This window comes from Pan troglodytes, chromosome 1 (assembly GCF_028858775.2).
Source record: "Pan troglodytes isolate AG18354 chromosome 1, NHGRI_mPanTro3-v2.0_pri, whole genome shotgun sequence".
Lineage (NCBI taxonomy): Eukaryota > Metazoa > Chordata > Mammalia > Primates > Hominidae > Pan > Pan troglodytes.
Window position 1 is genome coordinate 7,575,431 of NC_072398.2, and position 12,687 is coordinate 7,588,117.

The 12,687-nt window shown below is 38.1% G+C and overlaps 1 protein-coding gene across 7 annotated transcripts in view; it reads right to left on the reverse strand.

Annotated features, from left to right (window-relative positions):
* The window catches only part of KMO (kynurenine 3-monooxygenase), a 61,198-nt gene that overhangs the window by 254 nt on the left and 48,257 nt on the right, over positions 1-12,687 (reverse strand). For 4 of the 7 annotated variants that reach the window (XM_009441743.5, XM_063790142.1, XM_009441745.5 and 1 more), the window contains 5 exons: positions 6,418-6,475; positions 4,328-4,410; positions 3,048-3,149; positions 2,898-2,957; positions 1,017-1,213 (listed from right to left, as the gene is read on the reverse strand). In XM_009441743.5, coding sequence (XP_009440018.1) covers positions 1,017-1,213; positions 2,898-2,957; positions 3,048-3,149; positions 4,328-4,410; positions 6,418-6,475 — 500 coding nt within the window. Of the gene's footprint in view, positions 1-877; positions 1,214-2,897; positions 2,958-3,047; positions 3,150-4,327; positions 4,411-6,417; positions 6,476-12,687 lie in introns of those variants that run through there. The other 3 variants (XM_001160394.6, XM_063790140.1, XM_063790141.1) reach the window with 1 other exon arrangement.

Genomic DNA, 12,687 nt, shown 5'->3' on the forward strand with positions numbered 1-12,687 from the left:
AAAAGTTGTCTCCCCTTGTTTCCTTTCCACTCTGGCACATGTAGACATTTAAATTATGAATAAAACCCTTTCCTGTCCTTCACTTAGTATGATATTAATAGCCTTTTTCTTATCTTTAGAGGGTAACTCTGGGCTGGCAGCGGTGGCTCACAACTCTAATCCCTGTACTTTGGGAGGCTGAGGTGGGCAGATCACATGAGGCCAGGAGTTTGAGACTGGCCTGGGCAGCATGGCAAGACCCGGTCTCTACTGAAAAATACCGTGGTAGCCCCAGCTATTTGGGAAGCTGAAGTGGGAGGATTGCTTGAGCCCAGGAGGCAGAGGTTGCAGTGAACCCAGATCTCACCACTGCACTCCAGCCTGGTCAACAGAGTGAGACCTGATCTCTAAATACATAAATAAATAGAGATAGATATAGATAGATAGATAGATAGATGATAGACGATAAACAGATAGATGATAATACTTATATTTGAATATGGGAAAATAAAATGAGTTCATTTTGTAAGTCTCTGGAACTCCCCTGAATTCCTTATTTCCATTTCTGGTTTTATCTAGTAAGTCTGAGCCCTGTGGTTAGGTAAGTTCCATTCACGTAATGAAAAGTGCAGTTAACATGCTAGTTAAGTTGTGATTTTTAGTCCTAGGTGTTGAGTCAATGCTGTTGTGAGTCCTATTGTGTCTTTTAAAGAAAAGGCATGATTACTGTCTTCCCTGAGGCATCTAGGGCCTTACTTTCAGAGAAGTGAAAGATCTTAGTCATTGCACTTTTATAGTTAGAATGACTCAACCTGAGTGTGTGTAATGTAGGGAAGCTGCATGTTTCATCTTTTAAAATGCCCCCCCCCCACCAGTAATTGCAATTAACATATAGAGATACTCTACATTCAGTTTAATTATAAGCAGAACACTATCTTCCATTAGTGAATCAAATATGGCAATGGAAACATTTTTTTCATGCTTAATTTTGGTCACAGAGAAATCATGCATTTGCTACCATAAAACCTTTCTATCACCTGCTAATGAGATTGGAAATTTGTTCTAGGGAGTCCATGGCCTTTGCGGGGAAACATGTTGTATTCCAGAAGTGAGCTATCCAGTTCCATGGTCTTCTCAAGCGGAGGAAAGGTCGTGGTGACATGTAGTGTATAAGTAGGTAGGTACTGCTGATGGCTATCAGTGATCCCAAGAAAAAGAGTCCTTTGTTTATCACCTGTAAGACAGCAAGAACTCTCATTTCATTTGTCCAGAGATTAAAATCTGAAAATAGACTTCATTTTTTAACAACAAAGGGGTAAACAATGTCCTCTTTGTTCTTTAACCTGAAACAACAATTTACTTGCATGACCACCAGATCAGGAACTGATAAGATCAAGATAAAGTCAAGGATTGGGAGCCTCCCTTCTCCCTCTCTCCCAAGAAACTCATGAATCCAGGTCTTCTGTATGAAAAAAAGTTAGCAGTCAGCTTTTGTCCAGCCATTAAAAATCCTTTGCAGTTTAGAAAAAGAGCTGTGAATTCTTAGAAGAGCACTGCTGTGCTGGGGCCACACATCATTCATTCCTTCTCAGAAGCTTCCCAAAAGTCTCCAGGAGAAGAGTGGTGGCCTGGTGGCCTCTGTGACTAAGACTCATGTGGAGACTAAACACCAGCTGTAAACAGTGGCCTGAGGCTCATTCCAGCCTGAGTCAGGTGCTTTCCCATGGCATCCTGGCCTATTTCTTTTTTTTTTTTTTTTGACAGAGAAATCTACTTTAATACTCACATGTAAAAGTTACACATCACAAGAGATTGGACGGTAGCTTAGCATAACTAACATAGCTATAGTGAAAATCATTTTTATAAAAAATAATCTAGATGTGGTCATCAGAATTTTTGGTCTGCTTAAGTTAATGTTTGAAGATTGACTTTTATCCCTCCTTGAAGGATTTGCCTGGCCTATTTCTATCCCCGCACTTACTGTCCTGCATTCTAACTGCCTGCTGGTATCTTTTCCGCTTTTAGACTTTCAGCTCCTTAAGGGTGGGGGCCCTGTTTTATTCATCTTGCACAGATAAACCTTGATTTCTTCCAATCCATTCTCCATATAGACATCTTTCTAAAATCCATACCTGAGTCTGCTGGCCTCCCTGGGCTCTCTGTTTCTCTCAAGATAATATTCCAGGTGTTTAAAGCCCTGCCTCCACCCTCTGACCATTCTCACACACTAGTGCTGCCTTCCAGCTCCACTGAAATATGTTTCTCATGTGTCTTCTGCCTTCCCCTGTCCTGGCCCCTCCTGTTCTCCTCGGGGGCAGTTTATCTCTCTCCAGTGCCACTGTCTGTATCCCCTACTAGCCTCTGAGCTTTGTGAAAGGTGTGAACTGGTCATGTTCATCACCATGCCAGCTCAGTGCTATGTACCAAATAAAACTGTCTGTTGAATAAATGACGTTGTAAAATCCCCAAAGTGGAAGACTAGGGAATCAGAATTCCTTCCATTTAATGGCTTCTCTAGGCCAACTGCCCAAAATGGATGTATTATAGCATTCCATTGGAATAGATCTTTTAAAAGTGATTCAGTTCTGTCTAATTTTACAAATTAAACTCATAAGAATATTGCATGAAGCAAAAATCAAGAACAGTACATCTTGCTAAAATAAACTAAAAAGTTGAGAAATATTAGCATCAGTTCCTATCTTGAGATTCTTCCCTTCAAAAGCTCTCTTTGCCACCTCCTTGTAATGTTTTTCAGTAAGCACTGTTCCCTCTCTGTACTCAGGACAGTTTCTGTTTGGAAGGCAAACAGTTGGTGTCTGTCCCATTATTTCTGTATTTGTTGGAAACAAACGTAATCATAATACTATGGCATTTCAACACACCACATTAAAAAATAAATAAAATGTCACTGTTCCAACCTTTTTTTGCCAATGCCAACGCTGCACAGCCTCATGGTATCTTATCCTGGAAAAAGTGACCTGCAGGGAAGTTTAAGAAGTATTCTTGTGTATTCTTTAACAGCTAAACAGAAAATCAAAATGAGGAAAAGTCTTCAGTCCAGACCTTACCATTGTATAGAGAGGGATAAAGGTCGATGGCATAATCGCATGAAGAAATCTCTCCATGTTCTTCTGAAAAATGAACCAGCTTGAGTTGACGTGTGCTCGCATCTGCAATAATGACAGTCTTAAAGAACGCTTTTGAACAAATACAGCTATTTCTCACTGCGACTTAGTATTATTCTTCATTCCCACTCATCGCAATGCCAAACACAAAGTAGTCAAATAATTTTTTGTTTCCGTAGTGTCATTCCCAATCCATTTTGGTAAATGTCGGTCATATAGGACGTTGCCTCGAAAATGTACAGCAATTACACGAAACCTGCTAGGGAAGTTTATTTTGCTCAGGGGTCGATAGAGGAAGTCGATTTCAGCAGAGGGTTTGTTTAACCAGAACTGCAGGCAATCTGTGAGCTCAAAGATTTGTCTAATTTTCTGTTGCTTCCTGGTTGTTTTGTAATATTGCTTACGGCAAAAAGAGATTGTTTAAAGCTAGGTTTGTCTGGACCTACTCTTTTTTTTAGGATAGATACTGTGTCGTAGCCATCCTGTTTTTAAAGGAGAAGACAAGATACATCAATAAAGCCTACAATATCTTGTAGGATATCCTCTACCACATCTGATGCAATTTTGCTCAAGCTGAAGTCCAGTTTCTTTCTGTCTTCAGGAGAGATGGCAAATAGCTGGTCACTCTGCTTTAAATTTAGCTTGTAAATCCTTTCATTTTATTATTTTAAAACTATAATCACCATCACTTACCATGAGCTTTACATGTGACTGGTTCAAAATGGAATTAATGTGTTTTTTTTTCAAAGTACTAATCTTCCTGAACATGAATTTCTTTTTGGTATTATGCATTTTTTTTTAGTGCATAAGTTTCCAAAGGATAATCAATGCTACTCTAAATATGCGAGTTATAATGTTATGAGTGAAAAGGCCATTCAACATTTCTTAGATTTTCTAAATGTTACACATCTGAAAGTTGTATTTTCATTAAATTAACATATTGCTAAATGTCTAAGATAAAAGCATGTGAATTATCAGAGGTTTTGTTACCTCCTAAACATCCTTAAAGTGTAGATAGAGATAATGTGTGTTGGTCATTGCCACTGGCCAGAGTCACAATCCACCCAAGTCTAAGGAATGCTATGTGTGTGTGTGTTTTCTTATCTGTAGGTATTCTTATATAGCATGCATGAGATGGGGGCTGAAGCAAAGAAAAAGAAAAGAACACTTGTTAGAATATCAGTGAACCATCTCATGGAATAAAGCCAAACCTTCTCACTCACCTCTATGTAATTGTACATGGATAGGTCTGAAATCGCGTGATCATCTGGGATTCTCAATCTTGAGAACACAGGAAGACACAAACCTGTAAGTTAAATAATACATCTTTCCAAAACCTTCTATAAAAATGTGCTGAACTCTACACAGGTCAAATTAAATGGTATGTTCACTACCAATGCTCTCGCTAATTTTTTTAAACTATAAATAACCATTCTGTGTAACCAACAATCTATGACTATTGACAATACACATAGAGCATTTCCTGTTGTGATTAAATAAAAATTACAACAAAATTAATCTATATTATTGCTTTATCTTTGTTCTCTAGTGCCCCAAACCAGCGCTGACAGTGTGTTCTTATGCATAAACCCTCTATCAACCTCCAACGTCATGTGTAAACCAGTCACGCGAGCACAGGGAAAGGAGGAAACAAAATATCTCTGGCTCCTGAGCATCTGAGAGAGATGACTGGGAAATAACCAAAAAAAGAAAAAAAAGAAAAAAAAGATGAGAAAATTTGTCCTGGAATTCTATGATCTCTTCAGACCCAGGCACCAGTATTCTTGGACTTTCTAAAACACCACAGCAAACATATACTATGAACTTACTTTACGGTAGGCTTTTTTTTTCTTTTTAAAACTTTATAGAAATTATTCAGTGTTCACAACTCTGAAGTTGAGAGTATCATCCCCACTTTATAGACAAAAAAGAACGGAGGCTTTAGAAAGATGAAGTGATTTGCTCAAGATCACACAGTTAATAAGTTGGCAAGTCAGGACTTGAAACTGGGTGTAAGTTTAAGGCCAGTTCTCTAGTCTATCCTTTACCTGAAACAAGTGTAAAATCAGAGGTGGCCTTTGAAAGCACGTGATGCTGGGAAGTAGGAAAAGGTTATCCAGTTCTTAGGCTGTTGTTTGTGCCTTCTTTTATATATGTAATATACAAACCCTCCATCCACCTCCATGGTCATGTGCAAACCAATCACATCAGGGCTAGGAAGGAAGGGAGGGAACAAAATGCCTCTGGCTCCTCAGTATTTGACAGAGATGACTGAAAAATAATGAAAAAAAAAAAAAAGGAATTTATGCCGGGCATGGTGGCTCACGCCTATAATCCCAGCACTTTGGGAGGCAGAGGTGGGTGGATCACTTGAGGTCAGGAGTTCGAGACCAGCCTGGCCAACATGACGAAACCCCGTCTCTACTAAAAATACAAAAATTAGCCGGGTGTGGTGGTGTATGCCTGTAATCCCAGCTACTCTGGAGGCTGAGGCAGGAGAGGAGGCAGAGGTTGCAGTGAGCCAAGACTGAGGCCACTGAACTTCAGCCTGGGCGATGGAGTGACTCCATCTCAAAAAAAAAAGTATTAGATGCAATCTTTGATAGGGCAAAAAACACTGGAGCTTCTAAGTGTTTCTGAGGATGTGTTGTAGGGTGACTGTCCCCAACCCTCGGTCCATGGCCTGTTAGGAACCGGGCCACACAGCAGGAGGTGAGTGGCAGTTGAGATGGCATTACCGCCCAAGCTCCGCCTCCTGTCAGATCAGCAGTGGCATTAGTTTCTCATAGGAGCGTGAACCCTACTGTGAACTGCACAGGCGAGACATCTAGCTTGCACGCTCCTTATGAGAATCTAACTAACGTCTGAAGATCAGAGCAGGAACAGTTTCATCCTGAAACCATCTCCCCCCACCCCTTGTCTGTGGAAACACTGTCTTCCATGAAACCTGTCCCTGGTGCCAAAACGTTGGGACTGCTGCTAGGAGACGCAGGCAGAGGGTGTTACCTAGGCTGAAAAGGGAGAGAAAGCAGCGTATTTCTGCCAAGCATGGGTACTCTGAGCTTTTATCTTTGAGTGAATCACTTCATGGACCTCCACATAGAAACTTCAAAAGAAACTATGTTTCTTTTTCTGGGTGTTAGTTGTTGCTATGGGAAAACGGTGGCATAGACTATTAGTAGAAAAATATGTAATCCTGGGGAGATAATATACATTATACGTCACAGGTTTGTGATCATTGAGGATCAGAAATAAGCCCACAATTAGTCAGAAGAGCTAGTCCATGTCCAGTTGAGAAATTGACCTTACTTACTAAGGTCGTTACTGAATTTATCCATTAACTCATCAAACACCAAGCAGTCTTCAAAGCCCTGAAACAAGAAAAAAAAAAAGAGAAATAAGAAACTAGAAATAATAAAAAAGAAACCCTTATTATCGATTTTGAATAGATCTTCCATTGGTGAAGATAATTCATACACTGTTTATTCTCAACTAGTACATAGCAGTTGAGTTGTCACATGGTATTGAATTATGGTTAAAAATGACCATCGGGCCTGGACGTGATGGCTCACACCTGTAATCCCAGCACTTTGGGAGGCCGAGGTGAGCGGATCGCTTGAGCTCAGGGGTTTGAGATCAGCCTGGGCAACATGATGAGACCCCATATCTACTAAAAATACAAAATAATAGCTGGATGTGGTGGTGTGTGCCTGTGGTCCTAGCTACTCGGGAGGCTGAGGTGAGAGGAACACTTGAACCTGGGAGATGGAGGTTGCAGTGAGCCGAGATCGCTCCACTGCACTCCAGCCTGGGTGACAGAGAGAGACCCTGTCTCAAAAAAAAAAAAAAAAAGACCCATAGACTTCATGCTTGGCAGTGTTATCTTTGTCCAATTTACATATATATGATACAGTGATCTGAAATTCAACCAAGATTTTACATTACTGTTTTAATTTTGATAGATTCCATTACTTCTTTGAGAAGAAGAAATCATTATATTGCTCTACCATAAGTTTTAGAATTATATTTAAACTCATTCAAGTCTTTAAGATTCATATTTAGAGCAATTTAATGATAGGATAAAACTACTTACTTATTAATTTAGTTCCTATAACTCAAGATTAAAGCAATATTAAGAAGTCCACAAAATTAGTAATGTACTATACTAAATACAGAGAGGATGGAGAATTGAAAACAATGTTTCCTGTTTCCTAGGAATTCAAGCTACAGCTTTAGAGGTAGTATAAAGATTTTTTTTCTTTTTTTTTTTTTTTTTGTTGTTGTTCTTTTTTTTATTTTAGATGGAGTCTTGCTCTGTTGTTCAGGTTGGAGTGCAGCATGATCTCGGCTCACTTCAATCTCCACCTGTTAGGTTCAAATGATTCTCCTTCCTCAGCCTCCCAAGTAGCCAGAATTACAGGCGTGCACCACCATGCCCAGCTAATTTTTGTATTTTTTATAGAGATGGCATTTCACCACATTGGCCAGACTGGTCTCGAACTCTTGACCTCAAGTGATCTGTCTGGCTTGGCCTCCCAAAGTGCTGGGATTACAAGCATGAGCCACTGTGCCCGGCCTAAAGATATTTTTTAAATAAAATATTTTTCACATCAATTATAAAGTTCACATCTGAAACAAGCAGATTTATTTGTCAAATCAATTATATAGTCTCAATACTATAGAAGTGAGAGATACCATATGGGGCTGAGATAACAGTTTTATATTCTTTTGTTTAAGTTAATTCATTTACTCTTCACAACTCTCTGAGGTAGATACTATTAAAATTCCAATTTAATTTAATTTAATTATTAATTAATTAATTAATTAATTTTGAAATGCAGTCTTGGTCTGTCACCCAGGCAGGAGTGCAGTGGCACAATCTCGGCTCACTGCAACCTCCACCTGCCAGGTTCAAGCAATTCTCCTGCCTCAGCCTCCCAAGTAGTTGGGACTACAGGAACCCACCACCACACGTGGCTAATTTTTTTTTGTATTTTCAGTAGAGACGGGGTTTCACCATGTTGACCAGGCTGGTCTCAACCTCCTGACCTCAAGTGATCCACCTGTCTCGGTCTCCCAAAGTGCTGGGATTACAGGCGTGAGCCACCACACCTGGCCTAAAATTCCAGTTTTATGGATAAGAAAGTAAAGATAAGGTAAGTAAATTGCACAAGAATATATTTGCAGTAAATTCTGGAGCCAGGATTTAAAACTAAGTATTCTAATGTCAGGTCCTGGGCACTTATCCACTGTGCTACAATTAATGTCTTATGTTTTTATAAAACAATATGTTTACCACTGCTTCATGGAGAATATAATTGATTAGATTCAAAAGCTATTTTTACTTGGAATATATGCCAATAACCAAAATAATATATGATTAATGATTATGAAGCTATTAGTGCACACACACACACACACACACACAAATTAGGATTCCTTGAAACGAATGTTCAACTTTTAAACACTATTTCTTTTCTGAATTCTTTTTCTGGCCAAAATAGTAACATTTCCATGAAGGCAGTAGTGTTCAACATCTAATCAGCTCATAGTTTTACTTAACCTTGTCAATCAGGTTTCGCTTTCCTTTGGAAAGAAAAAGTAGAAAAGAAAGAGATCCTTGAGGAATCACCACACTGTCTTCCACAATGGTTGAACTAGTTTACACTCCCACCAACAGTGTGAAAGTGTTCCTATTTCTCCACATCTTCTCCAGCACCTGTTGTTTCCTGACTTTATAACAATCACCTTTCTAACTGGTGTGAGATGGTATCTCATTGTGGTTTTGATTTGCATTTCTCTGATGACCAGTGATGATGAGTTGCAAGGACAGAAAACCAAACACCTCATGTTCTCACTCACAGGTGGGAATTGAACAATGAGAACACATGGACACAGGAAGGGGAACATCACATACCGGGGGCTGTCATGGGGTTGGGGAATGGCGGAGGGATAGCATTAGGAGAAATACCTAATGTAAGTTACTAGTTAATGGGTGCAGCACACCAACATGGCCCATGTATACATATGTAACAAACCTGCACATTGTGCACATGTACTCTAGAACTTAAAGTATAATGAAAAATAAATAAATAAATGAGATAAATTTTTATTATTTTCTTTCTTTGAGGCTAATGTTACATATTTATGCATAGTACCTAGAAAAAATATATTTAAAAAATTAAGTCTTGAATTGCTGATAGCCAAGTTTCCAAATTTTGAGCTATTGGTACATTTTTTCTAACTGAACAGAATACTATATGGTCAGCCACGTATACCCAAGTTCTGGATATATGGACTCAGTCAAGTTTGGATTGGAAGTATTTTTTAAAAAACAATAAAAATAATGCAACAAAAAAGAATAGAAATAAAAATACAGTATAACAATTATATACATGACATTTATATTGTATTAGGTATATGTATTATAAGTAATCTATAGATGATTTTAAGTACCTGAGACCCTCTTCTTCAACTCCAGGCAGTGCAGCTTGGGGAAAAACTCCCTTCACTTGGGGAAAGGAGAAGAAAAAATATAGAGGTCTTTGTCTTACTACTTAGTTAGGTGCCAGCTAAGCCACAATAAAATAAAGCACCAAGTAGTTTCCTGAAGCCCCTGATTCCAGGCCTTAGCTCCTGGATGGCATTTCTAGACCCACCCTGGGGCAGAAGGGAATTTTCTGCCTTGAAGGCAATGACTGAGTCCTGGCAGGGTTCACCACCTGCTAACTAAAGAGCCCTTGGGCCTTGAATAAACATCAGTGGTAGCCAGGCAGTAGTCACCATGGGCATTAGGCAAGACACAGTACTGTGTTAGCTTCAGGTATGACCCAGCACAGTGCCAGCTGTGGTGGCCACAGGAGTGCTTGTGTCACTCCTCCCCCAACTCCAGGCAGCCCAGCATGGGGAGAAAAACTCCTTGTGGTTCAAGGAACAAAAGAGAAGAGACTGAGATACTTTGCCTAGCAACCCAAGGAATTCTCCCTTTAGGACAATGCTTCATTTAGAAGCATCATTGTGCCTCTAGGACTTGGCAAGAGTTGTAGCATTCCTGGGCTTAGGGCACCTCCTAGTACTGATACAGCTGCAGTGACCATAAACTTAGATCGCAACACTCATTCTCCTTGGAATACCTGGAAAGCTATTTCAAGAAGGACAGGTACAAACAAGCCCAGACTGTGAAAACAAAATAGACACCTAATTCTTCAACACCCAGATATCAACAAACATCCACAAGCATCAAGAACACCCAAGGAACATGACCTTACCAAACGAACTAAATAAGGCACCAGTGACCAATCCTGGAGTGACAAAGATATATGACCTTTCAAATAGAGAATTCAAAATACTCGTCTTGCAGAAGTTCAACAAACATCAAGATAATACAGAGAAGGAATTCAGAATTGTATCAGATAAATTTAACAAAGAGATTGAAATAATTTTTAAAAATCAAGCAGACATTTTGGAGCTGAAAAATTCAATTGAAAAATGCATCAGAGTCTCTCAACAGCAGAATTGATCAAACAGAAGAAAAAATTAGTGAGCTGGAAGACAGGTTATATAAAAATACAGTCAGAGGGAAACAATAAGAATAAAAAAGAATTAAGCATACATATAAGATCCAGGAAATAGCCTGACAAGGGCAAATCTAATAGTTGTTGGCCTTAAAGAGAACATATATAGAGAGAGACATAAGGGTAGAAAGTTTGTTCAAAGAAATAATAATGAAAACTTCCCAAACCTAGAGAAAGATATGAATATCCAGCTACAAGAAGATCATAAAACACTAAACAGATTCAAGCCAAATAAGGCTACATCAAAGCATATATTAATGAAACTCTCAAAGGTCAAAGATAAAGAAAGGATCCTGAAAGCAACAAGTGAAAATAAGCAAATAACATAAAAGGAGCTCCAATATCTCTGGCAGCAGACTTTGCAGCAGAAACCTTTAGGACAAAAGAGAATGGATTGGCATATTCAAAGTGCTAAAGGAATAAAAGCTTCCAATTTAGAATATTGTATGCAGCAAAATTATTCTACAAACATGAAGGAGAAATATGTTCACAGACAAACAAAAGCTGAGAGATTTCATCAACACCAGATCCGTCTTACAAGAAATACTCAAGGGAGATCTTCAATATGAAAGAAAAGGATGTTAACAAATGAGAAAAAAAATCACCTGAAGGTATCTAATTCACTGGTAATAGTAAGTATACAGACAAATACAGTATACTATTAACACTGTAACTGCAGTATGTACATATCTTTAGTAGAAGGACCAAAAGACACATTTATCAAAAATAATAATTACAAGAACTTTTTAGAGACAGTATAAAAAGATATATAGAGAGACAACAAAATGTCAAAATGCCAGGGGGATGGAGTTAAAGTGTAGAGTTGTTTAGTTTTCTCTTTGCTTGTTTGTCTTGTCTTGTCTTTTCTCTTTTTTTCTTTTTTCTTTCTTTTTCTTTGTAATCAGGGTTAAGTTTTCATCAGTTTAAAATACTTGGTTGTAAGATGTTATTTGCAAGCCTCATGGTAACCACAAAACAAAAACCTATGATAGGTACACAAAAAATAATAAGCAAAAACTTAAAACATACTGCAAGAGAATATCACTTTTACACAAAGGAAAACAAGAAAGGAGAAAGAAGAAGAGGACCAACAAAACAACCAGAAAAGAAGTAACTGTATGGCAGCAGTAAGTCCATACCTAATCATTAGTAATACTGAAACTAAACGGAATAAATTCCCTAATAAAAATACATAGAGCAGTTGAACGTATAAAAAGATAAGACTCAACTATATGCTGCCTACAAGAAATTCACATCACCTATAAAGACACACATCGACTGAAAATAAAGGGATGGAAAAAGATATTCCAAGCAAATGGAAATCATAAAAGAGCAGGAGTTGCTATACTTATATGAGACAAAATGGATTTCAAGACAAAAACTCTAAAAACAAACAAATGAGTTCATTATATAATGACAAAAAAGGTCAATTCGGTAAGAGAATATAATAGTAAATATCTATGCATCCAACACAGGAGCACCCAGATATAGAAAGCAAATATTATTAGAACTAAAGAGAGTGATAGACCCCAATACAATAATAGCTGGGTACTTAACACCCCAGTTTCACCTTTGGACAGATCATCAAGACATAAAATAAAGAAAAAGTATGTAAGAAATGGACCTAATATGTATTTACAGAACATATTATCCAAAAAAGGCAGAATACATGTTCTTTTCCTTAGCACATGAAACATTCTCAAAGATAGGTTGTATGTTAGGTCACAAAAAAAATCTCAAAAAATTTTTAAAAATTGAAATCACATCAAGTATCTTTTCTGACCACAGTGAGATGAAACTAGAAATAAATTACAAGAGAAACTTTGTTACAAACACATGGAAATTAAACAATATGCTCCTGAATGACCACTGGGTCAATGAAGAAATTGCCCAATAAGGGAATTTAAAGATTTCTTGAAACAAATGAAAATGGAAACAGAACATACCAAAACCTGTGGGATAAAGCCAAAGCAGTACTAAAGTTGAAGTGTATAGCAATAAATACCTAC